Source organism: Propithecus coquereli, unplaced genomic scaffold (assembly GCF_000956105.1).
Source record: "Propithecus coquereli isolate 6110/MARCELLA unplaced genomic scaffold, Pcoq_1.0 Scaffold344, whole genome shotgun sequence".
NCBI classification, from domain to species: domain Eukaryota; kingdom Metazoa; phylum Chordata; class Mammalia; order Primates; family Indriidae; genus Propithecus; species Propithecus coquereli.
Genome location: NW_012149108.1, coordinates 539,547 through 565,069, shown reverse-complemented (window position 1 = coordinate 565,069; position 25,523 = coordinate 539,547). Strand labels below are relative to the sequence as shown.

The 25,523-nt window shown below is 54.6% G+C and overlaps 1 protein-coding gene across 3 annotated transcripts; it reads right to left on the bottom strand.

The window, feature by feature from the left end:
- Window positions 1-762: 762 nt before the first annotated feature.
- USP35 (ubiquitin specific peptidase 35) lies at window positions 763-25,445 on the bottom strand. Of its 3 annotated transcripts, XM_012651018.1 has the most exons (13): window positions 25,206-25,445; window positions 19,106-19,164; window positions 17,120-17,800; window positions 16,306-16,431; window positions 15,952-16,084; window positions 14,343-14,472; window positions 13,852-13,953; window positions 12,153-12,311; window positions 7,726-7,919; window positions 6,151-6,244; window positions 4,490-4,596; window positions 2,790-4,044; window positions 763-1,879 (listed from the first exon to the last, which is right to left on the bottom strand). In XM_012651018.1, exons 3-13 carry the CDS (start codon window positions 17,790-17,792, stop codon window positions 1,712-1,714), a joined length of 3,141 nt encoding a protein of 1,046 aa, XP_012506472.1. In that variant the 5' UTR covers window positions 17,793-17,800; window positions 19,106-19,164; window positions 25,206-25,445; the 3' UTR covers window positions 763-1,711. The 3 variants fall into 3 exon arrangements, with proteins under 3 accessions (XP_012506472.1, XP_012506474.1, XP_012506473.1); XM_012651020.1 differs by lacking the exon at window positions 16,306-16,431; XM_012651019.1 differs by lacking the exon at window positions 19,106-19,164.
- Window positions 25,446-25,523: the final 78 nt, after the last annotated feature.

The window sequence follows — 25,523 nt, the reverse complement described above, 5'->3', positions numbered from 1 at the left end:
GTGACGCGTGTTCTCGTGTATTTGTTGGCTACTTGTGTCTTGAAATTTAGAATCATTTCGTACAGAATTGTTGCTATTTGTCGGGAAGAGAAAAATGGGCTAGAGAAAGCCCAGTCTTAAGTTCTTGTCTTGTTACCATTCAAAATTGACATTTAATTTTTCAAATCACTGTTGGTGCCTAATCACTTAAGTTATTAATTTATTCTGTTTTCTTTTTTTAAAAAAATTGTAACATATTTATCCTGTTGGTAGATCTGGGGGTGGGGTGGGAATGTGTTCAAGTGGGTCATATTTTTGCTGTGGTAACACATGGTACAGGCCTGGAGCTTGCAGGTCCCTTTTTACTGTGGTGTTGGAGCAGGACAATAATAAAAAGTCCATTAGAAATGCAACCCAGAGCAGGCTGCCCGAGTCGTCTCATCTGCCGGGGCTGGGCGCTGGCCCCCACACTCAAGTCCCATTGTGAGGGCGAGAATGATCCCAGGAAGGCTGGTCTTGGGCCCTGCCCGGGTCACCCGTGCAGGAATGGGATGATGCCACCCAGCTCTGCCCTCTGGGGCCTCCCAGTCCCGGCCCTTCAGTACAGAGGGCACTCACAATCAATCACAAGTTGCTGGGGGCAGGGGTATGTCCCCACCTGACCACCAAGCAGCCTGGGGCATTGTCAGAAAACCAAGGGTACAGCAGACATCACGGCCACCGAAATGGGAAGAACATCTTTAAAAGGCTTCAGAGAACAGTTTTATTTCTGTTAGAGAAACAGGTCTTTGCTTCACTTAGAGGGAGCTTATTAGCAGTGTCAGGGCACAATGAGGTCAACATCTGTACTTCACCAGACCCCCTCAGGCAGCCACTCTCACGGCTATAGTGGCCAACTGATCACAGAGGAGCCAAGCCGGCCCGCTTCCTCTGAAGACGACGGCTTCAGTCTCTGCAGTGAAGTAAGGACTCTACCTTAACCAGAAGGGGGATGCTAATGGTGGCATCTCAGGCACTGAGGCAGGCTAGGGAAGAGAGGGCATGGAGGTAAAGGGGCTCCCGCCACGAGGGGGCTGCGTCCTTGCTTGCTACAGGGATGGGGGTCAGACCGTGCCCTGCTGCTTCCCACCTACTCCTCTCAAAGTAGTACAAACAGTACAGGAACCCCCTTGGAGAAACAAGAGGATGGCCAGAGGGGACACACAGCCCCTTTTTTTGTGCAAGGACTCAGATCCTGCTGTGCTTTTCCTACTATAAAGCAGGACTTGTCTGAGCAGAGCCGGAAGGGAAGTGCTACTTGATGGCAAAACATCAGAGCTGAGGTTCAGCCCTGGTTCCTGAACACAATCAGATGCTCCAGTACAGGGAGCCTGCAGGGGAGGGAGGGGGGGAGGCAAAGCCCAGAGTGTGCCCACCTAAGTTGCTTCAAGTTAATCAGGACACTTGGGTGTAAAACTTAATAGGACTGATCCCAGCATCAGGGGCTTGGGTCTTACCTCCACGTCTGAGAGTCTCTGTGGACCCTCCAGGCTGAGGTCTGGTGTCCCAGAAGCTCTCCCTCCTCCTTGCCCTTGGAAGAGCCTACTCTGGGACTGGGCCTGCCTCCACAGCCTCCCTCAGACCCACCTGGCAGTGCCGCCTGGACCTGGGCTCCCAGAAGGAAGGGGTCACTGCTTCCCGAGGTTGGCTATGGGGCCCCCAGAGGAGGGAGCAGGCTGGGAGTGGGTTCACATTAGAAGACCAGTCTGTGGAAGTCACCACCATTGCCACCTGCAGGGTTGCAACCCCCTGGAGAGCCTTCATCCTCATCCTTGTCTTCATCAAAGCCTCTCCCCCAGTGCGGAGATGCGGGGAGTGCAGAGATGTAGGCTGCCCTGCTCCGTGCCTCCTTCTCCTGCTCCTGGGAACAGACGGGGGAGGCAGCTTAGGATTCAGACCCTGAAGCCAGAGTCGTCCTCTCATTCTCTCCCCCAACACCACCTAGCCCAGCACTTCTGAGTGTCTCCTCCGAGTCGCCAGGACAGGGTGGAAGGATGGGTCCGGCCCACCTCTGTCTAGTCTCCAAAAATCTCTCCTCTTCCTCTCAAGAAAAAATAGTCCCCTGGAGGCCAAGAACTTATTCATACGAGACTGGCTGGCTGACAAGGGCCTGATGTTGCACCGTGAGGTCTGGGGACGTGCAGAGTCGCCCCACACGGGAGCCCGTCTGCAGCCTCCGCCCATGCTGTGCAGCTCACGGCCCCCGCCTGCGAGACAGCTCTGCCTCCCGAAGAGAGGCCAGCCTCACAGACGCTTCCACCCGGACAGCCCGACAGCAGCACAAAAACAGGGCTGGTGTCCCACCCCAGGCGCCACCTTCCCCACACAGGACACCAACTCTAGACACTGGTATCCATATGTCCTGTGGCTATAGCTAGTACCCAATGCACTGGTCGGAGCTCTGGGCTTCTCGTAGCTAAATATTTTGATACCACCCTTGACCCTAAAGAGTGGGGTCACAGGCAGTCACGCAGGAGGTTGACGGGTAGGGTGGGTCCCCCACGAGTATCCTCCACTGACTCGTACTCAACTGTTCACTCTCATAGACCCCCGTGCTGCTCCTCAGCACACTTACTTAACTAATTATGCAGGTATTTAATGTCTGTTCCTCTGAAGTAAGTATATTCCCAGCACTAAGCAATGGATGAATGCATTAAAAAAAGGAAGAGACTCAAAGATGAGAGAAATAATGCATGTAAGCTAGTGGCTGCACTGGGACCAGACCCCCTCCACCCAGGAGACGGACCAAAGCCCTCAAGGGGCCTGCTCACCTGCAGGTAAAGGATGTTGTCTTTGGAAATGGCTTCCATCAAGTCCTTGTGAAGGGTGGGCTCTGCCCGGACTCTGGGAGAGCCCAGCTCGGCCTCAGGCCCTTCCCTGGGCCGCTGCCGGTAAAAGAGCACGTAGGCTGTGTCCTTGGGGAAGAAGGAGGTGACATTGCTGACAGACTCAAAGGAGGAGAAGGACACTCGAGTGTCGTTGAACAGGTACCACTGGTTCTCAGGCTCTGGCCTGTCGGCAGTTCCCAGAGAAGGGGGTGGGCGGGCGGCGCCCTCGCGGGCATAGCAGTAGTAGTGACCGCTCTCTGAGGACACTCCGGAGTGCACCACGACACTGCAGAGGTCATAGGCCTGGCCCCGGCCGCCAGCCAGCGGCAGGCGGAGCAGCAGGGGGATGGCGACGTCGTCCAGGATCTTGCGGCGCCGCATGGTGCGCAGGTCGAAGGAGAAGCGCAGCAGCGTGAGGATGAGGTAGCGCGGCCCCTGGCTCAGCTCCACCACCTTCTCCGCGTCCTGCAGGGAGGCGCAGGACTCGCAGTAGTAGCGGTTCTCTGCTGTCAGCCGCTCGGGGGACAGGAAGTAGTTGACCAGGTCCAGGACAGAGCGGGAGCCCTCGGGGCCACACGTCTGTTCCCCACAGGGGATGGCAGCATCCCGGGAGGTCCCCGAGCCCAGGCTGTCCTCTTCCTTCTCTTTCTGGGCCTCCTCCTCCTTTTCCTTCTCCACCTTCTCCTCCTCCTCTTCCTCCACTCGGGTCCTTTCCTCCTCCTCCTCTTCCTTTTCCACTTCTTCCTCCTCTGCTCTCTCCTCCTTCCTGTCCTCCTCCCTCTCCACCTTCTCCTCCTGACTGCCCTGCTCCCCAGCTCCCTGGGAGTCCAGGCCTTCGAGGTCCAGGACGGTGGGGGGGGCGTCCCCTGTGATACAGTGTTTCCTTTGCCTTCGAGGACCCACCCTTGGGCTTGGAACCTGGGCTCTGATGTCCTCTGCAGGGAGCATCACAGAGCCCAGGCGACGGCGGCGGCAGCGCTCAGGAGGAGGAAAGGCAAGAGAGAGGTCCGTGAAGGCCTCCTCCCGGGAGGAGACATTGAGGCAGCAGAGACAGCATATCCGAGTCACGATCTTGCCTCCAAACATTTTCTCCACAGAGGTTGAACTTGGACTAGGGGGCTCGTCAGGCGGGGAGGGAGAGCTGGATTGTTTGAGCTTTTGGCAGATCCTTGTCCCAGTTTTCTCCTCTTCGTGCAGCCTAGAACAGGGAACGCAGGGTCTGCGTCCATACGTGCAGGTCCTCCTCCCGTGCACTCGCCCCACTCATGCCCGTCTGCCGTACTCAGACACCTACCCATGCGGAAGTCTGCATGGGGAATACACACACGTGTACAAAATGGCATGCCAACGCATCCGTGCACGGGCCCTCACACAGCCAGCACACGTGCTACACTCACCCACATGCAGGCGCACACACGAGGTACACAAAGACAGGCCGTGTCCCCAGGACAGTGATGAGGATGCATTCAACAGAGTGACCAGTTCGGCATCTCCAAACTTCCCTCACACTCAGTCCTCACACTCACGGCACACCCCTTCTCTAAGCCTTCCACAAGGTCAAGGCAGCACTCCTAGTTCCGGGAAGACGCAACACAGCTCAGAGGCATGGGGCTTGCACCCTCTCCAGACCTGGCCCCCCTTACCGATCCAGCAGGTATTTCAGGTACTCTGAGCAGTCCTGCTGGGTGCCAGGGCTGAACCAGGGTGTCCAGGACGCAGAGAGGAAGTTCTCTGGGGAAATGGCAGGCCGCTAGGACAAGGCAGGCAAGAGACAGGGTCAAGAGTGGGCCGACCAGTTCTGCACCTGTTAGGCCTGAGGGTCTTCCTGGGACCCCCTTCCTCACTCCCTGGCCCCCTCCCTGACGTCCTCCCCCATCGTCCTGACCCATGCCATCCCACACATCCCGAGCAGGGCGCTGGGTTCACGGAGATGAACAATCCTCTAGGAATCTGCCCTTCCCTGACACACCTCATACTTTTTCTGCCTAAAACATCCCTCTCCCCTGTCCAGATGAGTTCCAGATGCAGTGTCACCTCCACGATGTCTTCCCACTGTCCCTTTCCCTCCCCTGCATGTTCACAACATGCTGCATTTCCCTCTGTTGAAGCACAATGGTGGTCACCTGTAGGTCTGTCTTCCCCAGACTATGGGCTCCATGAGCCAGGGACCACGGCTTACTCATCTCTGGGCCCCCCACAGGGCCTTGCATAACCCATGGCCAAAGGCTTTAGGTTCCATGAGGGCACAGACCATATTTATTTTGTTCCCTACTGTAGCCTCATTAGCCTTCAGGGTGCCTGGTGATATGGGTGCTCAAAAGTGACAGTAAAGCCAGGTGCAGTGGCTCCTGCCTATAATCCCAGCACTTTGGAAGGCTGAGGAGGGAAGATCACTTGAGCGCAGGCATTTGAGTCTAGCCTGTAGGCTGGGCAACACAGCAAGACTCTGTTTCTACAAATTAGCCAGGTGTGGTGGTGTGTGCCTATCCCAGCTACCTGGAGAGCTGGGGCAGGAGGATCTCTTGACCCCAGGAGTTCAAGGTTACAGTGAGCTATGATCACACCACTGCACTCCAGCCTGGGTGACAGAGTAAGACCCTGTCACTAAAGAAATAATAAATTTTTAAAAGTTACAGATGAAGCAACATCCTTCATGGTTAGACAGTGTCCCCCAAAAAGAAAAAGCAAGTGCTGGAAACTTCATCCCCAATACAACAGTGTTGAGACGTGGGGCCTTTAAGAGGTGACTAGGTCATGAGGGCTTTGCCCTCAAGAATGCATTTCATGCCATGTTGCAACAGTGGGTCTGTTATTGTGGGAGTGGATTCCTGATAAAGGGATGAGTCTGGTCCCCTTTCCTCTCTCTCGTGTGCGCTCTCACCGTGTGATGCCCTCAGCCATGTCATCATGCAGCAAGAAGGCCCCCACCAGATGCAACCCCTCGATCTTCAGCTTCCCAGCCCCCAGAACTATGAGAGAGTAATTTTTCTTTAAAAATTACTCAGACTCCGGTATTCTGTTACAGCAGCACCAAAAACACCAAGACACAACACCTTAATGCCACAGAATGAATCACAGCACAGAACGGGGCTCAAGGGGCCCTCCCTCCCTTGCCCAGTAGGGTCACTGAATTGGCCCCATGGGCTTTGGCTGTGAACCTGTGCCAGCCCAGTCTGGGGCTCGCAGGCTACTCCACGAAGTGGGAGATCATAGCCAGATGCAGGCAGGTCCTGGGGAAGGGAAGGGTGTCAGTGCAGGGGCCTGACCTCCTCTCTGCCATGTCCCCTGTTCCCCCTGCACTCACCTGGCTGTGCTCCAGGAAGGCAAAGAGCCACTGCAGCTTGGTCATCAAGGGCTGTGAGTTGTTCTCAGTCAAACGGAGGACGCAGTGTCTGAAGCTTCAAGACAAAGCATGAGCACCCAGGGTAAGCCACGAGCACCCAGGGAACCTCTGTTTTTCACCCATATTGCAGGCAACCCAGAGCTGCCTGGCCAGAGGCAGAACAGACAGATATTTCTAGCTCAAGCTGAGGCCAGATGCTGGGAAGGAAGAGCTGGTAAACAACTCAACCTGGAGTGTCTGCAGTCAGGAACACAGCAGTGCCATATTTTAGACAATAAAAGGTACAACAAGGTAATTCCTGCAGTCCCTTCCAGCTCTGATGCTCTATAACTCGAGGACTGAAAGATTCAAATGGCCTGAGGTCCTGTGGTCCCAGGGTTCTAAGGCTGGGACTCTCTTACATGCCGCAGAGTCTGTGCCGTCATCATCCCCAGCAGCCACTCACACACCCTTCCCCCTGCTTCCGTGGGAAAGCTGGTCACACCCATCCACAGCAGCAAGCTTTGTTCCAACCTGGGCCCTCCAATGTACTCCTACCCTCCCTGCCCCTAGAGCACCTTGAGTTACTCCCTTGCCTTCAACTGAGGCATCAGCTCCTAGTGACAGGGGTCTGATCCTGTGAGAGACAGGCCCTCCCAACATACACACTCCCTGGAACGAGCTAATTCCCAGACCCTGCTTAGCTTCTGTTCTCACAGTAGCTCTGGACAGATCAGGCATGCACTTCTCCAAACAGCCCACTGCACAGAACAGCACTACTCAAAGTGTGATCCTCTTAGCTGGCCTAAGACAAGGTAAGTTCAGAAATTGAGTGAGCATTTAGAAACTTGTATAGCATTTCAACATTACTACAACCACAGAAGCACACTATCATTTTTCTAGTAAGTCATTTTCTTGTTATTTTATAAAAGCAATAGGCTGCAGCAGACTGGAAGTTAGAAAACAAAACTATTCCTCCACCAGGCATTTTGAGAACAAGTAGCAGCACCTTAGGAAGTCTTGGAGATCAACTCCAACCTCCTCCTACTGAACCTGAGGCTCAGAGAGAAGAAACCACATCGTAAGCCATGACCAGAGCTCACCCTATAAGCCAGAATCAAAGCTTATTTTCACTGAATCAAAGCCGAAACTTTGACTTTTAAGCAACCAAGCCATAAGGCAGATCGGTAGGAATAGACAATGAAGACTTTGTTCCACTTTTAAAAAGATGTCTAATACGAGGTTGGGTGGGGGTTCTACTGTGGAAGACAGAGTCCACTCCCATGGACTCGGAGAAAAGTCAGTGATGTCAACTAACCCAGAGCAGACCCACTTCCACTGCAGCCCAGCCCTGATCTTACGTTCCCACCCAGTCTTGACCTACTCCCGTGGCAAAGGCCCAAGGCCCTCTGTACCCACAGACCTCAGGGCATCAGGCCAGCTACGCAAAGCACAGCCCACTCTCTCTGACCCCCATCCCAACACCTGTCCACCTTTCACCAGGGAGCCCAGAGGAGAGAATCAAGGACAGATGTGGAATTCAAAAGCAGCACCTACTCAGAAGCCATGAACAAGGCCTGAAGGATGCTGTTCACGTAGCACGTGTTTCCCAGATTGATTAAACCAATCTTGCCCGTGTCTGACTTGGCCATGAGCCGGGGGTAGAAGCCAGCCAGCTCGCTCTTCTGTGAGGTCCAGGCATCCTGCCCCAGCAGCTGTTTGATGCGGTCCTCATTGGGAACATGGAGGTCCTGAGGGGGGAACACAGAGGCAGGATGATGGGCACCAGGGTCAGCTTGAAAAATAGCACCTCCCCTGGGAGGCCTCTTGGGCTGCAGCCAAGCCCACAGCCTCCCAAGCACACTGCCCCGCACGTGTTCAAGAGATGCTTACACACTCACTCGAGCTTCTCATCTTCACATGTGGGACTTCTCCATGACCTTTTGGGTCACAACTGCCTTAAGATGATACAATCCCCATTTCATAGATGAAAAAACTAAGATTCAAATAGAGAAAGGATTGGTCCAGGGTCATATAGGCAGTAAGCGAAGAATCTGTATGTTCTTAGAAGAGCCCAGGCTATGACAGACTCTAAGCAGTGACAACCCTGGCCCACTAGCCAAATCCAGTGTTGTCAAGATGTCAACATGAGCCCTGACTCTGGTCCACCCGAGTAGTCTGGCCAGGACAGTGAGCCTCTCTGACTCAGTGAGTGAACCTCCTTGGGCCTCGGTTTCCTTATCAAGTGAGGACACTCCTATCCTCTATCAGTTTAGCATTCTATATTTGATAGAACAGATGGATAGAACAGTGATGTTCCTGTTTTCACCTTCTACTTTTAGATTTTTGCAGAATCAGCTTTCAGGGGAATTAGTCAGCCCCCTGGAACTTGACCCTACAGTCGAGATGGCAGGAGGGTCCTGGGGGTCTGAGGTACAGGTCCTTGGACATTAGCATGATTCCCCACTCGCTATCTTGTGTCACGTTAAACAGCTGCACCTAGAAGAATATTACCAAGCAATAGTTCTAATAATGATATATTTTAAAGAGAAACATCTAGGCACAATGTAGTGTTACTTAACAAATTTAAGCAACATTCCTAACAGTTCTCTAGCCGTCTTATTTCCAGATCCTGAGCACAATGCCCTGGGTTTGTCCAAGGCTCCGCAGGGCTTCACACCGGCTTAGCATCCAAAGCCCGTCTCCCAGCACGTGCCCTGTGGCTACCGTGGAAGGTCTCCCACGAGCAGGGGTTTAACACTTGCTTACTCATTTTCCAGGATCATTTATCAGATTCGTCAGTCACCTCTCACAGGGGATAAAAACAAAACCAAGGAGGTGCCCGGGGGAGACAGGATGATACAGGCTCAGTATCTTAGTCCCTTCCCTTTCTTCCTATTATGCCCCATCTCATCCACCCCACACACCATGAACAAATAAGGACAAAAAGGCAGACAGACAGAATCCCCAAACCCAGCATGCACACACAGAAAAGATGCAAAAATATCCACATGAGAAAAAAACCATCAAATGCTCCTTTTCCCAAAGAAGGTAATTTTGTATTGTCAGGAAAATAAAATCTCCCAAATAACTCTCAAGCTCCCAGTGTTGTTGAAAATTGACATACAACGGCTCCCTTAGCATGTACCACAGCTCCCAGAGAAACGGCCATAACCTGATACATCTGCCTAAGTCAGAGAACCTTCCAGAACTTATTTACAAAGGCACATGTATACAAAAGGATGTACTCACAGAATACATGTGAAAGAATTTTATAAATAAAACCCAGTTGCTGCCTTGCCTCTCAAACTGACTCGTACCAAGGAGCAGTCAAAGGCACAAGGGCAAATGTAGCACGTCTTCCTGGAGCTACATTCTTTAAAGACATTCGGTGAAGAAAAAACTATAAACAAATGTTTACAGCTATGAAGCATATACTTGAGTCTTCAAGATAAAGTGAGACTGTAGAGTCACTCTGAGCTCCCCTCAGGCTGCTCTGGGTAAGCCCCTGCCTCCGACGTCAAGTACTTCGTCTTCGTAGGAAACGTTTGAGAAGCCCCGATCGGCCGGATTAAGCAGCGACTCGGCCTGGTTTTCAGGCACTGCACTCTGATCTTCCCGGTCCCCCTTCCGCCGACACGTTAACGCCGAACTGACGTCTCACTCTGTGCCTTTCCCCCCGACTCAGCTAGAGTATCCTCCTCTTGCCGGTTTCCACCTGTCAAGGTCTAACTGCTACATGCCCTCTCTATGAAGCTTTCTAGGACCTTCTCAAGTGGGGTCCCCTATGCCGTGTGTGCCTGTAATAAAGCCTAACTCCCTGCACCTGCTGGTCCAGGTATCGCAGACTCACCTTGCCCCCTGGATCAGACCATCCATCGCACCTAGTGTGCAAAGCCTGGGTCTCCCTCGGTGCCCAGGGCAGGGCCACGCTCCCTGCTCTTTGGCCACACCCACATTACAGCGTTCTCCACGCTGCAGTCGCACTGCGACGACAGTCTGTTCACTCACTCACAGACACCTACTGGGCACAGAGGACATGGTCCCTGCCCACCGGAAGCTCACAATCTAGCAGGAGACAGAGAGTAAGTCACGGGGTCTCAGAGCTCTTGATGTGCCTCCCTTCCGACGCCGATAACCTCGGGCAACACGCCCAACACGTGGAAGTCACGGTTGCCCTGCCCGTCCACCTCCAGCACAGCTCCTTCCCCTGTAGATACGCTCGAGTAAGAATTCTTTCTCGTGGTAAGTCTGAAAAACTGAGAATCTCCAAGTAAATGCCCAAGGTTCTGTTTGCTTTATCTACCAACTCCCATTCACAGTGGGTTGTCCCTTTGTATGTTTCGTAATTTGGGGATCACAAACTCATTCAGTAGAACTTTATCTTCATGGTTTGATTTATTTCTGTTTCTACCAGGCTACCTTGGGCATCACAAGTTTATGACTACTTTTAATGTTAGTTCTGAGCTTGGGGGTCCCACAACCCCAGAGATGATACGAATTTGAACCCCTCAACCCACATGGGAACAGGCCTCTGATTACATTTTCCCCCAATCCAGGGCCCAGACCAAGCCAGAAAAGTTCCCTTGATGTCTATCTGAGACCATGTATATAATTTTTCGAGATCACTCTTTTGCTAACAGTAAAGCCCTTCCTGGGTCCTGGCTTGCAGTGGGCTTCTTAGTGCCGACTCCCTACTGAGGACAGGCCCTAAGCCTCATCCTGTCCCCACCAGCTCAAGCGCCTTGGTGACTGAAGTTGGCCATCTCTTCCTGCCCGACCCCAGGGGAAAAGACCATCCTTTCTCACTTACTGTTCTGGAATTCAGGTCTCTATGGCCCCTGGGGATTCCCCGTACTTTCTTGTAAGCTCAACTGTGAACTTACATTGATGTTATATCTTAACAAGCGTCTCTAGATGTGTCGTAGTGGGACACTTTTCAGGTTATCTAGTCTGCTGTGCTGCAGAAGTGACAGTCTAGACATCTTCACCCCCGCTCGGACCTGCCTTCCGTATCAAGCGCTGAGGAAGGGCCTGGCGTCCAGGGCCCTGGCTACGTCTCTCACTACCTCCGTGACTCTGCACGCACGCCACCAAACCTTTACAAACCTCCTTCCTCATGTTTGAGATTGAAAGAACAATACCTGCTTCATAGGTTTCTGAGCATCAGAAGGCAAAATATATGAGAAAACGGTGACAAACGCGGCGGTACCTACAGATGTCACCGTCAGACCCTAGCAACCTGTCAAGCCCAGCTTAGAAACCCTTTCTTCTTTGAAGCCTCCTTCTCTAACTGGAGATCTTTCCCTGCTCTGGCTCCTCACTGGTCTCGGGCCAACCCCCTGAGATATTTGCATGGCTGCTTAGCCCAGAGTTTCGCATACGCAGGCCTATCACTCCCACTCGGCTTCACGCTCCTCAGTGGAGGCGGCTTGGTCTGCTTCACGCCTGTGTGCCCAGTTCCCAGCCCAGGCTTGGCATAGAGTAGGGCACCAGGAAAGTCACGTAAACAAGTGTAGATAATCCCTGCTCCGGAGCGCTCACAGTCTGGTCGGGGAGACAGACACGGACAGTGACATGTGACACAGGGATGCACCAGGGCTATGGGCACCCAGAGAGTCCTGACCCAGCCTGGAGTGGGGCAGGGGAGATCGACAGTTATCAGGGAAGGCTACCTGAGGGAGGTAACACTTGAGCAGAGCCTTAAAGGACAAGTAGGAACAATCGAGGCAGAACAGAGTTTACAGTTGGAGAGAACAGCATATGCAAAGGCTCAGAGCAGTCACAAGCGAGGATGACCCATCAGGGAACGGCGGGCAGCTCAGTGTGCTTAAAGCACACGATGGACTGGGGAGGTGACGGGAGCCAGCCAGGGGCCAAATGATGGGGGTGCTGCCACCAAGCCACGGTATGGCCTTGAGGAAGGCCCAAACTGGCATCTTTGTCAGAGTGGGGTGAGGGACAAGTAGGGGACTGCCACTCACCTTGATGGCCTCCATGACAGGCTCATACAGATCCGGGAAGCCCGGGAACCGGAACACCATGCAATGGACCAGCTCTGCCAGCTGCTCCAGGCAGCTGGTCCCCGAGTTCGAGTCCTCCTTGAGCAGAGAGGCCACCATGGGGGGGATGTGAGGGAGGAGCTGTGGGAACAGAGCTGGGTTAGGCTCGGCCCCACTGACCCACCCGAGACACGGATCGGGGTCGCTGCTGAAAGCACCCAGAGCTCTCCGGGACAGGGAGGGCTGCCCACCCGACCACTGTCCCCTTACTCAGATGAGGCTCTGTGCTCTGCAGGCAGGTGACTCCTTTCACCAGACATGTGAACTAAGACACCCTGCCTCAGTTTTATCATCTGTAAAACAGGACAAATAATACCCTCCTCATAGCTGAGGCGAGGCCTGAGCCCAAGCCCCGGCTGTTTCGCCTCAGCTAGCGGACCTGCCCCGGGGACCTGAAGACCTGCGCGCCCAGCCAGGTCTGACGGGGGCACAATCCAGCCAGCTGGGTAGGCCCTGGCAGAGCAGGCGCGGCAGCCTGTAGGGGCAAACATCATTCCTCCAGAAAAATCGCCACGTCAAGCACTTCATCCTTACAACTGTATGCAGCAGCAGCTATTTCTCCCTTTTTATAGATGAAGAAGTTGAAGTCAGAGAGGTTACACAGCCTGTCCAGGGTTTCACCCTAGGTTATGAGAAAAGCTGGTGTCTGGAGCAAGTCTGTCTGACCAAAGCCCGATTCTTTCCCCTGTGCTATGCAGTTTTAACCATCCAACCCAGAGGTGCTACACCATGACATGGTGACAGAGTCAGGCCACGGGAACCGGGAGCAGGACAGAAGGAAACAAATATGAGTCAAGCCCCTGGTATGTGGCAGGCTCCTGACAAATACCACCTCATCTAATCCCCTCCAACCATCCTAGGAGTTTACCCCCGTTCCAGGCTCTGAGGCCAAGTGCCCAGCCCAGGTCACTACATCTGGCAAACGGCAGAGCTGGGACTCCCCCCAAGTACGCCAATCCCCGACTGTGAGCTTCTCCCACTGCGACAAGTTGGGAGGCGTGACGTTTCACTGCCCTGACCAGGGACCACCAGAATCTAGGGCCCCATCTGCAGGTCCCAGGGACAGTAAGGGTGAGGAGGGCAGCCCCCAGGGCCTCAGGCTGTCCTCTCAAGGGAGGGCCCCAAGGACAGCAAACTGGGCCCTGAGCTAGAGGCCAGGCCACCGGTACTACAGCAGGGTGTAGGAAGGACACTGGGTTAGGAGTCAGGCCAGCTCAGCTTGAATTTTCACTGTATCACTCGCCAGCTGTGTGTCCGGAATAAGTGACTTAACTCCCTAAACTGCAGTTTCTTCATCTGAAAAATGGAGAATATGACAGAACCTCTGTCCCAGGCTGTTTCAGGGGTTAAGTGAACAAACATACGTGCTGTCCTTAGCACTGTGCCTGGCACACAGCTAGCCCCAAGGAACATTAGGTGACATCATTCTAGGCTCTATCGCTATACTATGTGCCCCAGAGGAAGCCACACAAATTCTCTGGCCCCAGTTTCTTATCTGTATGGAGGGGTCTCAGGCCTTTTCCAGTCCTAACAACAGGGCTTCAAGGTCATGGGCCTCAAGCCCCAACCCCTTTTCCCCTCCAACAGAGACAGCACATCTGGCCACCCAGACGTCCCTTACCAGGTGGAAGGCCTCATGGGAGTGCTGGAAAGTCAGGAGCATGTACTTGAGGACAGACAAGGCAGCTCCCCGGACAATAGGGTACAGCAGCTTGGAGAAAACCTGAAAGAGAGTCCCCAGTCAGGAGTCCCGCAGGCCTGGCTGCCTGCGGCCAAGTACGGTCACAGGCCTGAGGGGGTCAGGGACACGCTAGAGCTGAAGCAGCAAACCCACCCAGGAGCAAGAACATGGAGGAGCTCACAGACGTCAGTGGAAGATAGATATCTGATGGATGGATGGACAGACCGAAAGTGACAAAGATGCACATGCTTGAATGAGCAGTCAGAGGAATGAATGAGGGGATCTGAGGCCCAGAGAGGGGCTGTGAATTAGCCCAGTTCAAACAGTGAGCTTGGGCAGGAGGCCCGGTGCTCTGCCTCCCAGGCCTGCACCACCCCGGCAAGAGACTATCAGGAAAGGCCATAAGCCCAGGCTAGGACAGGGGCACCCACCTTCTCAATTTTGGCAAGCGAAACCTCGATCAAGATGCTGAACTTCTTAACAGCAGCCAGGCCCTTCAGCAGTGCAATGATCCACTTGTCAATGTTCTTCCCAAGGGGCCAGGAAACCCAATCAATCATCCTGGTGAGGGAAATGACAGTGACACAGGGACAAGGGAGGCCCAGATGCCTGGGTGAGGGCAGCCATAATGTCCTGAGTTCCCACATTGACTCACACCTGCGCAGGACAGCCCTGAATCTGTGGGATGAACAAGACACCTCTGGGAAATGCAAATGAGCCCAGCACAGACACTTGCCAGAGACTGAGGCTCACAGCCCACCAGGGAGGGAGCCAGGCCCTCTCAGCACCCCAAACCTCACCCCTCCACACTGCACTGCAGTGGCAGAGCGGGGCTTTCAGCTGCCTCTGCCTGGAAGAGCACTGCCCCTGGGCCAGAAGCTCTGGCTCTAGCAAGCCCTTGCTCTGTGACCTGGCGCAAGCCACTTCCCTCTTCTGAGCCTCAGTTTCCTCCTCTGTAAAATGGGGATAATCGCTCCCTCGTAGGGTTCTTATACAGATTAAAAGAGATAACAGCTGACATTTAGGGAGTATCCCCCCTGCACCAAGCACTGTTCTATCAGCTTCACATGCACTGACTCCTCTGATCCCCAACACACACTGCCTGAGTGGATTGAGCATGCAGCTGCCACGTAGTAGGTGCTCAGGAAAACATAATTATTACGAATGTTATACTACGCTATAAAGAGGGAGAACAGTGAGAGAACAAAGTAATGATAACAGTAACTTCCATGGCACTGTTCTAGGCACTTTATATGTATCATCTCATTTTATCCAATTTAATCCTCACAACCCTATATGATGGGTTCAATTACATTCCACTTTATAGTTGAGGAAATTGAAGTATTGAGAGGTTGAGTAACTTGCCCAAAGTCACACAGGCAAGAAGCAGTAGAGGCAGGATTTGACCTCAGGCAACTTACCTCTAGAGCCCACACTCTTACCCACTAAAGACAAGGAATCCAGGAAGGCCCCACGGAGACGGTGGAGCTGCACACGGGATGGGAAGAGAGGCAGAGGGAGGCATGCCGGGTGGACGGGGTCGGCACAGGCCAAGGCCTGCAGGGAGGAGGGGAGGCGGCGTGATCTGGGATCACCAGACAGGCAGGTGCGGCCAGAGCACAGGTATGACGATGCTCAGATGAGGTGGGATGTGCGAGGGCTCTGGGAGCTGAAAAGCACCCAAACTCTGCTTACTGAAGTCGTCAGACTCACAAAGCGCATCATAAAGTCCTCTTGCCTTCTCATCCAGCCCCACAGAAGCCTAACAACTTCCCATACACCACCTGCCTCCGCTTTTACAGAGGGGGAAACTGAGGCTGAGAGTTCACTGGCAAGTCCAGGGTCACAAAGCCGGTACCTAGCCCGATAGCATCACTAGGGCAGGCCTCTCTGTGGCCCCTACATCCGGCCCAGGCCCAGAGCAGACCTCAGGAAAGGATGGACGGCTGCCTGGGCCCTCTGACACTAATCTAGCCCCGCATGCCCACCCAGTGGAAGGGGCTTCTGGGAGAAGACAGGAAGGGGCCCTCGGCACCCCACCTGCTGATGGCAGTCAGCATCTGGGAGTCCGTCACACTGTCATCATTGCTGAGGTTCCGGACAACACCGTCCATGAGTTCCAATGGGAGGTGCTGGACCACACTGGCCAGGGCGCTAGACGGCGGCTCCTCCTCTGGAACAGGGGGCTGGGCTGAGCTTGGCAGGGCACGCGGGTCCCTCCCCTCCCTCACCACCGCATGCCCTTGTGCTGCCAAGCAACTAGGCTGGGCCTCTGCGAAGAGCACAGCAGGGCCACCCCCTCTCCTAAGCACCACAGCCTCCGATTCCACGTTAACTCATTCACTCAATGAACCTTCACTAGTACTGCTGTGGGCTCAGTCCTGCAGCACTGACCTCCGCCTGTGGGCGTACAGGCAAGGACTGTAGAAGGGGCAACGCCGGGGCTAGCCAGAAAACGTAGGAGGGGTGTGTGCACTGCGGGGGAGGGGACACTCCAGGTGGTCCCACATAGACAGGGGTCTAGGTGGGAAAGCACATTTAGTTAGCGAAATTTGTTGTCCACTGGTATAAGGACCCAAGTCCTTACACACACAGCCCGGGTTCTCCACCCTGCCAAGTGCATTCCCTTTCTTTCCCCTGTTCAACCCCTATGGGCGGGGAAGGCACAGGTCCTACGTCAGCCATTTACCCTATAGTCCAAGTTCCGCCGTTTTCAATGGAGGGGCAAGATTTTACGTTTCAGGGTTAACACCTGCAGACTGCATAGGCCTCCAGACCTTCACCTGTGCCCGCTCAGAGAACGTCGGCCCTGCTGCCAGGTGCCACCGATCTCTCAAGACCTGGCTCAAAAATGACTTCTATCAAACCCGCTAGCCCCCCAAATCCTGCTGGCTGCACAACCCCACTGTTCCTCCCTCTGGCCAGATTGCTCCGTGTCCTTCTCCCACCCCAGACAATGTGCTCGTCCCTGCATTTCCAGCGCCCTTTCCGGGAGAGGACCCGCAGCAGGCGCTCAGGATAGGTCTGCTAACTCCAAGAAGGAACACTGCAGTTCCCCCCGTGCATTCGCCCCTTGCCCACACCTGCCACAGCACTAGGCGGGCACTCGCACGCAGAGAATCCGCACGTACAGACAGCCACCTGCCCAGGAGACCCTCCAGGCCCTCGGCGTCCCGTGCTCCCGCCCCAGCCCCACCCGCCCACGCACCTGTGCACGAGATGACTGCAAACAGCTCTTTGAGGCAGGGCAGGATGGCGGCGGGCTGCGTGCGCCACAGCTGCGCCAGGAGCCCGCTCACCTGCTGGGCCTGCTCCAGGAACTCCACCGCGCCCTCCTCGCCCTCGGCCGGGCAGCGGAAGCGACCAAGGCAGCGCACTAGCTGCTGGCAGAAGAGCAGGCGGTGTGGGCCGTCGGGCACACAGCGCGGGTGCCGTGCCAGCAGCCGTGCCACCTGCGCGCAGGCCGCGGGCCCCGGGCGCTCGCACACGGTGCGCAGCACCTCGCGGCGCAGCAGCGCGAACACCTCGTCGGCCGCCGTCCCCTCGGGCAGCAGCTGCAGGCCCAGCTGCACGCAGGCGAGCGCGCGGGCGCCCGGGGGCCCGGCTCCGCCCTGCAGCAGGCGCAGCACGCGGCGCGCGCTGAAGAACTCGGCGAAGACGTCGGGGTGGTGGCGGCCCGCCACGTGCAGCAGCTGGCAGCCCACGCGGCGCGGCAGCTCGTCGGCGCCGCCCACGTAGAGCCGCGCGCCCAGCGCCAGCAGCGCCAGGCACTGCTCCCGCTCCAGCGGCTGCCGCGCCGCCTCCAGCACGCGCCGCACCAGCCCTTGCTTCACGCTGGCCGGGTACGACGACGTCACCACCGCCTCCAAGATCTTGTCCATGGCGCCCGCTGTGGAGACAGGGAGTGCGGTCATACTCTGCCCGACAGTTCTGTGGCTCGAGTTGCCCGGGTATTTCCCCGAGTGCTGAGACCTTGGCCGAGCAACTCAACCGTTCTGGGCCTCAGTTCTGTCATCTGCGAAATGGAGCAAGGACGCCCACCCCATGGGAGACATCCTGATGAAGTAAAGCTCGACAGCTGGCACATAGTTGTAGCTATTGCAGCTAAGTAATGGCACATAGGCTACGTGAGCCTCCCCACCCTCACTCCTTTGCTTCTCTCCCCAGGCCTCCCTGGTGACCTCACCCACTCTTGGGGCAGGTAGGAGCTGGATCTAGAAACTGCTGTCCAGAGTCTTAGCCAAGTCACATCCATGGGAGAGATGAGATGAGGCATACACAAAAAAGTCACACATCCAGGGAGGACGGGTGCAGGCCCCCAGGGACAGCCAACAGGGCTTCCCGTCATCCCTAGCACTTTATTCTGCTCCCACTCCTGGCCTTTCCCAAATGACCTGCACCTTTGCAAGACTCCACTTCGTTGTGAGTGCCAGCTTTCTGCCTGACTCATCCCATCTCCGGAGCCCCGGCCCCACTCTCCCTCCACGAGGAAGACTCCTACTTTCCTTGAAAGCCCTAAAGCACCTGTTCTCGCTGAGAACACGCCTCGTCCTCCAGGCCTGAATCCATCTACCCTCAATTCCAACAACCACCTGCAGCAATTCCTCCGTTACAGCTAGGATGACTTAGTCCTGGGTTAGTATGGGTCCCCGTCCTCTCTCTGTGCCCAGCCCTGCCACCAGGCCTGGCTCCACAGTCCTGCACACCTAGGGCCCTGCCTCTGACTCCAGCGTCAGCCCACAGCACCCCTCGCTCTCGGCTAAGTGCCCTCTGCCCTGGGCCTTTGTGTACGTACTTCCCTCCCCTTCAGACCAGGAAGCCTCCCCATCTGGGTCCAATTCCCTAGTTAAAAAGTTAGGGCCGGGCGCGGTGGCTCACGCCTGTAATCCTAGCACTCTGGGAGGCCGAGGCGGGAGGATTGTTTGAGCTCAGGAGTTGAGACCAGCCTGAGCAAGAGCGAGACCCCGTCTCTACTATAAATAGAAAGAAATTAGCCGGGCATGGTGGCGCGTGCCTGTAGTCCCAGCTACACGGAGGCTGAGGCAGGAGGATCGCTTGAGCCCAGGAGTTTGAGGTTGCTGTGAGCTAGGCTGACGCCACAGCACTCTAGCCCAGGCAAGAGAGTGAGACTTTTTTTCAAAAAAAAAAAAAAAAAAAGTTAGAATATCCTGTCTGTCTCCTTTGTAGCACTTACCATGATTACTTGATTGGGGTCAGCCTCCTCCACGATACTTTTTATCAGGGGTCACCAACCTATGGTGAGTTGTATGATTATTTCATTATATATTACAATGTAATAATATTAGAAATAAAGTGCACAATAAATATAATGTGCTTGAATTATCTCGAAACCATCCCCCTCCCTCCCCGTCCGTGGAAAAACTGTCTTCCATGAAAACAGTCCCTGGTGCCAAAAAGGCTGGGGACCGCTGCTCTATGTGGTTCCTGAGGGCAGGAACCATGTCAGGTTTTGTTCCCCACAGTATCCTCAGTGCCCAGTGCAGCACCTAGTGCACAGTGGGCATGTGTTGGATGAGCAAGTGCAGAGACCAGTGTGAGCCACCTCTACCTTATAACCTTCCTTCTGCCCTTCCCCTCCACCCGGGCTGTCTGCAGGAAGCCTCTGTCCCACGCTGACCCACTTCGACCCACTTCGCCCACTGATTCTCATGCTGGCTCACAAGGGTGCAGCTCACTCTCTTACACCTAACTCTCCCCTCCTAGAAGGCAGGGCCATTTCTTTGCTTCTTTGCATAATCCCACTCTAGGCAGGACCTGATACAAGGCTCAGGATATAGTAGGTGTTTAACTAAACTTACTGGCCTCAGAAAAACTATTCTTGAGACTTGGAGCTGATGTGAAGACAAACCAGAAATTTCCTGGATCATAGGGTTAGAAAAGTTTATTTGGAACCACAGATATTTTTGAACCCCAACTATGTGCCAGATAACCCCAAGTCTCAGATGCCACTCTGTCCTAGTTCTCAGCTGTGACCAAACCTCCATTACTGTATGTGTTAGGATGCCACGTGCCCATTTGTTTACGTTTCTCTCTCCAGGCTGTGAGCTCCTCTAGACAGGGACCAGAGCTTATTTGCCTGTGGCTGGCATCTTCCGTGGCAAGAGTGTGTGCCTCTTAAGAGTTAATTAAAACAAAGCATCATGAAGCAAACAAACAAAAAAACAAGAATGAAAACTGAAAGTTTACTGTGGTTAGAGGTAAACCCATGGCAGAACCACTGCCATGGGTTCCCAAATGGTTCCCAAATGCTGGCCTGGCTGCCTCAGCATCACCTGGGCATTTGTTAAAAATTCAGAGGTTCAGGGCCTGCCGCAACCTCCTGAGCTAGGAAGTAGGGGGCATGGTGTGTTAGACTCTGCTTTTTCACTCTCTGAGTGAAGCTTGTCTGGGACGCATTGTGGTTACCATAAAGGTTATTTATGTTCTCTAAGCCTCTGGTTTTCCACCTTGCAGGGTTGTGAAGGCAAATATTCATATAAAGTCCTTAGCATGGTGCCTCACACAAGGAAGTTCTCAGAAAATATCAATTTCTATTGCAAAGTCCTTGCCCTTAAGGAGCTTTCAGTCTGGTGGTGGAGACAGATAAGTCTGTAAAGAGAGCCAGTGCAAGGCACAACCCTTTTTTTTTTTTTTTTTTTTTTTTTTTTGAGACAGAGTCTCACTGTGTTGCCCGGGCTAGAGTGCCGTGGCGTCAGCCCAGCTCACAGCAACCTCAAACTCCTGGGCTCAAGCAATCCCCCTGCCTCAGCCTCCCGAGTAGCTGGGACTACAGGCATGCGCCACCATGCCCGGCTAATTTTTTCTAAATATTTTTAGTTGTCTGATTAATTTCTTTCTATTTTTTTTAGTAGAGACGAGGTCTCGCTCTTGCTCAGGCTGGTCTCAAACTCCTGAGCTCAAACAATCTGCCCGCCTCGGCCTCCCAGAGTCCTAGGATTACAGATGTGAGCCACCGCGCCCGGCCCCCCATTTTTTTTGAGACAGAGTCTCATTTCATTGCCCTGAGTAGAATGCCTAGCTCACAGCAACCTCAAACTCCTGGGCTCAAGCGATCCTCCTGCCTCAGCCTCCCGAGTAACTAAGTCTATAGGCATACACTACCACACCTGGCTAATCTTTATATTTTTAGTAGAGACAGGGGTCTCACTTTTGCTCAGGCTGGTCTCGAACTCCTGAGCTCAAGCGATCCTCTCGCTTTGGTCTCCCAGAGTGCTAGGATTATAGGCATGAGCCATTGCACCCAGCCGCAAGGCATAATCTCAAAAGGCCTTTAAAAGTGTCTTTAAAAACTGGTTAGAGATCGGTCTCTACTAAAAATAGAAAAAATTAGCTGGGTGGGGGTACGTGCCTATAGTCCCAGCTACTCGGGAGGCTGAGAGGCAGGAGGATTGCTTGAGCCCAGGAGTTTGAGGTTGCTGTGAGCTGTGATGATGGCACTGCACTCTACCCAGGGCAACAGAGAGAGACTGTCTCAAAGAAAAAAAAAAAAGCCTGGTCTCCCTTCAGCCCTGGTCCGCTCTTTCCTAGGCAGTGCCTGTGACAAGGCAGTTGCTATGGCTGTCCTCCCTTGCAGGAACAGGCCCTCCTCCCAGACCCCTGGGACAGCTTACCCTATAGGCTAGTGGATTCAATATGCTTTCAAGCCAGAATGCCAAGACATGCTGGCACTCAGGCACCTTAAGAGAAACCCTAAGCAATGAGGTGCTGGCATCATGCATGAAGGAAGAGGGCATGAGGGCAGGCAGAAGTGGAGTTCTGGGGCCAGGGAAGGCTTTGGAAATAGAAAGAAAATCAGACTAGGAATGAGGAGTCCCACATTCTAGCCAGCTTCTTGTGTGACCTTGAGTAAATCATATCCATGAGCCTCTTGTCTCTTCTGTAAAATGGGGATAAATGATATTAGACTGCACCACATGAAACTGAGTAATCAAATATTGACAATTTCATTCTACCTAATACTCATCAATAAGATGGGCTGTGCCTGGCTGCTGGGAGCTCAGTCAGTGGGGGCTCTGATCTCAGGGCCGGCCCTGCAGCCTCTGCTCTGGCCTGGCCATGCCAGGCAAGCCCTGCCCACTTGCCCCCACTCCCACGCAGGCAGTCTGAGGACAGCTTGTCACCATGGTCACCAACAAACCCACTCAATAATATCTTGGATGCATTCATGCAAAAGGGTTTTAGAGGCTTCCACCTCACCTGACCCCATCAGGCAGGCAGGATAAGGACTGCTAGCCCTACGCAAGAAAGGAGAAGCCGAGGCTCAGAGAGGGAGGGACGTGGCCTTGGCAGGGCAGGGTTAGAACCTGCACTGCGCCTCCCGCGGGCTGGCTGGATTACCCCACTAGGCCCCAGATGAGGAGATGGCCGGTTGATGCTGGCTCTGACCCAAGGGACAGCTGCCCCACACCAAACGCAGCAGCAAACAGCAGTCACGTCCTCCCTCAGAAGAGCCTGCTTTAAAAGCCTAAGACACAGGTTCTCTGCTTCTGAGTTACCAGGTGACCTTGGGTGAGTCCTTGCCTGGCTCCTCAGCCTTCCCATCTGGAAAATGGGGACTGATCTGGGCCTGCCATTCACAGAGTTGAGACCAGCTATAAAAAAGATGCGGGCTGTTCTTGGACCATCTGGCCCTGCTGGGAGAAACAGGGGCCAGGGGAAGAAGACAAAGAGATACACACTGCTGATCCAGCCGATCCTACAAAGCTTTTCCCCCATCAGCCCTCACCGCCCACTTGGCGTTTCCACCGTCTCTCCCTTGAGCTCCAGCCCCACCCGGGATCAGATCCCCTTGACTTCTTGCCTGAACTAGCACCGTGGCCTCCTGAGGCACCTCCTCATTCCCTCCCTCAATCCATCCCTCAATAGCAGCATGTGTCCTGGAGGAGAACAGAGTCCAGGCTTTGAATCTAGTCCGGCCACTACCCCTCATGATGGCCATAGCCATGGGGGCAGGTTCAGAGGCAGGTTCGAGCCTCTGAACCCTCAAGTGGAAGATGACTTCCTGCCCATCCCTTGGCCTTTCCCAGCCCGCGCTGCTGCTCCTCCCCAAGCCCTTGGCTTATGCCCCTCGACCTGCTGGCATGACAGCCTGGGAGTCCCAGCAACACCCAGCACACACCAGGGCACACAGTTAAGCACCCAAGAAAATCACAACCCCTTCCCCAGAAGGCCCAGATCCCTTTACCTGTCCATCAACATTTCTGCTATGTGTTGACAGACCTCTGTTCCTGCACGTGGAGCCTGACTTATCCCCGTCACCTCAAAGCACCCAGAGTGTGTGTGTGTGTGTGTGTGTGTGTGTGTGTGTGTGTGTGTATACGCGAGCGTGCGTGCACAACTCCAATGCTCGGCTCCACCACCGCACCCTGAGCCCCAACTCAGGCTTCATCATCCCCCCACGGTCTGTCCATCCCGTCCTACACCATCATCAGGTTAACCTTATTTCAAATAATGCTCCCTCCTGCTGTGCCCCTGCTCAGAACTGTCAAGGCTCCCCAGCCTCCTGGACCCAGGATAAGATCTAAACTCCTGAGCCTGACATCCAAGCCTGTTCTGTGACACTCAGCTAACATGGGGCAGGGGTGGAGATGAACTTAACCAACACTGTTTGGTAGGGACCCTACAGGAACTTGGGCAGTGGGCTTTTTCCCGATTGCCACTTGGTGTAACGTCCTCTCCGCTGGGAAAGGGCTTCTCCCTCTTCTCTCCTGGCAAATTCTGCCTCATCCTTCACTGCCCAGCTCACATGCCCCCTCCTCTGGGAAGTCTTTCCTTATCCCTCCACGATTCGAGTCTGAGCTCTGGCCTCCAAGGCCCTCTTAGCTATACTCATCCCTCCGCAGTGTAACAGGACTCCATGTCTCTCTCCCACCAGGCCAGCCCCTCCCTTGGTAGGAAGTAGGTCCAATCCTCCTGTCTGTGCCCAGTGCCCAGTACAGGACCAAGCACAGAGGTATCTGTGAAGGTGTGCCAAGTGACTGATGAGAGACATGTGACAGCAAGATGAGATAAAAACCAAAGATGTGACCAGAAAAGCACCTTCCTAACCTTTGGTCCAGTCACTGCCCTCTCCTCTGCCCAGGCCTGGTCTTGTAAATCCATAACCCAGAGATTCTTAAACATCAGCCAAAAAGTCCCTGCAGAGGTCACTGAACTGGACGGGGTGAGGCTTTAGCCATTCTAGAAATGATTTAAACAACCAGAGCAGAAGAAAAAGCAAAAACAAAACAAAAAATCTGTTCCTGGTTAGCCCTCATGTCAAAAGCTCACAGAATGGTCTAAGAGTTGGAGAGAGGCCTTCAAGAAGGTCTCCCTCCACCTCTCCCTACCCCAGGACAGAGCGGCCCCTCCCAGCCCCTGCTCATCACCAAAGAGTTGAGGAGCTCACTCCCTTTCCTCTCGGACCCTCATGCCCAGCCTCCCTCCTTTGACTTCCCCGGCTGCCAGAGCTGCTGGGGGTACCAGGCTGCCCCCCCACATCAGTAAGTGACCCCATCTCTGGCCCCTTGGGTCCCTGGGTAGCAGGATTTCTCTCTGTATTTTTTTAACTGAACTACAAAAGGCAGCCCTGGGAAGGAGCCCTTCACCCTTGTCTGGGCCACCAAACTGTCTCCTGGAAAGAAAGAAAAAAATGATTTTACTGGTAAAAAGCAACTGCTCTTCTACTGAAGGGGAATGAAGAGGGAGAAGGGAAGAAGGCAGGAGCAGCTTATTCCCTCCTCAGGAACCCACAACACTCACCCATCCCTGCAGGGGCCACCCCTCACAAAGCTCTGATGGCTGCGCCCCCACCCCCACACCTGGCTCTCTGGAAGGGAGGGCACCAAGCTGACACACTGGGGTCTCCAGTTTGCAGAGGCCATTATAGGTGGAGTATTCCAGGGCCGAGGATGCTGGGAATAGCAGAAGCCCATTCCGAGCAGTGGTGGCCTCTAGGCCCCTCAGTTTGTGCCCCACCTCGGCCCCCTTCCTGCCTCCAGCCCACTCTGGGTCTGGGGTCCCCCACAAAACGCCAGCAAGCTTCATGGTACTGGGCACGGGCACCCTCGCCCCTGAGGAGGGCGGGAACAGAATCACCTCGACACACAATTGATGAAGGAGAAGGCTGAGGCCCAGAGAGGGGTAGCTACTCGCCCAAGGTCACACAGCGAGGCCCAGGATGCACCCAGACCTCCAGATTCCCAGCCCTGGGCTCACGAGTCTGGGGTTCTCGAAATGCCAGGGTGCAGACCCCCCTACCCCTGCCCCAACACACACGCTCCCAGCCCCCTTACCTCCTGGACCCCAGTGGGCCCTGACTCAGAGCCGGCTCCTGGGCGGGGCGCTCAGGCCGGGCAGGACTAGGCTGGGCCGGGCTAGGTCAGGGCGGGTCTTCTGCTCCCCTCAGGTTGGGGACGCCCTCCGCCTGGTCCCAGACTGGAGGGATGCTGCTTCCACTGCAAAGTCCAATCTTCTCACCCTGCTCTGCATAAGCCTGTATGCACCCAGGGAGCCCGACTGTGCGACGCGGCCGCGGGGCTGCGGGGCTCCGGGACGAAGCGGGGGAGGGGCGAGGTGCGGGAAACGGGGCGGAGCCGTAGCGGGGGCCACCC

What these genes read in the sequence shown, in the direction of transcription:
- USP35 (XM_012651018.1), bottom strand. Translation starts at nt 17,792, where the DNA reads ATGGACAAGATCTTGGAGGCGGTGGTGACGTCGTCGTACCCGGCCAGC. An exon ending in CCCATGAGGCCTTCCACCTG is followed by an intron (nt 12,312 to 13,851) that starts GTAAGGGACGTC and finishes CTGTTCCCACAG; the next exon opens with CTCCTCCCTCACATCCCCCC. An exon ending in ACAACATCCTTTACCTGCAG is followed by an intron (nt 1,880 to 2,789) that starts GTGAGCAGGCCC and finishes GTCTGTTCCCAG; the next exon opens with GAGCAGGAGAAGGAGGCACG.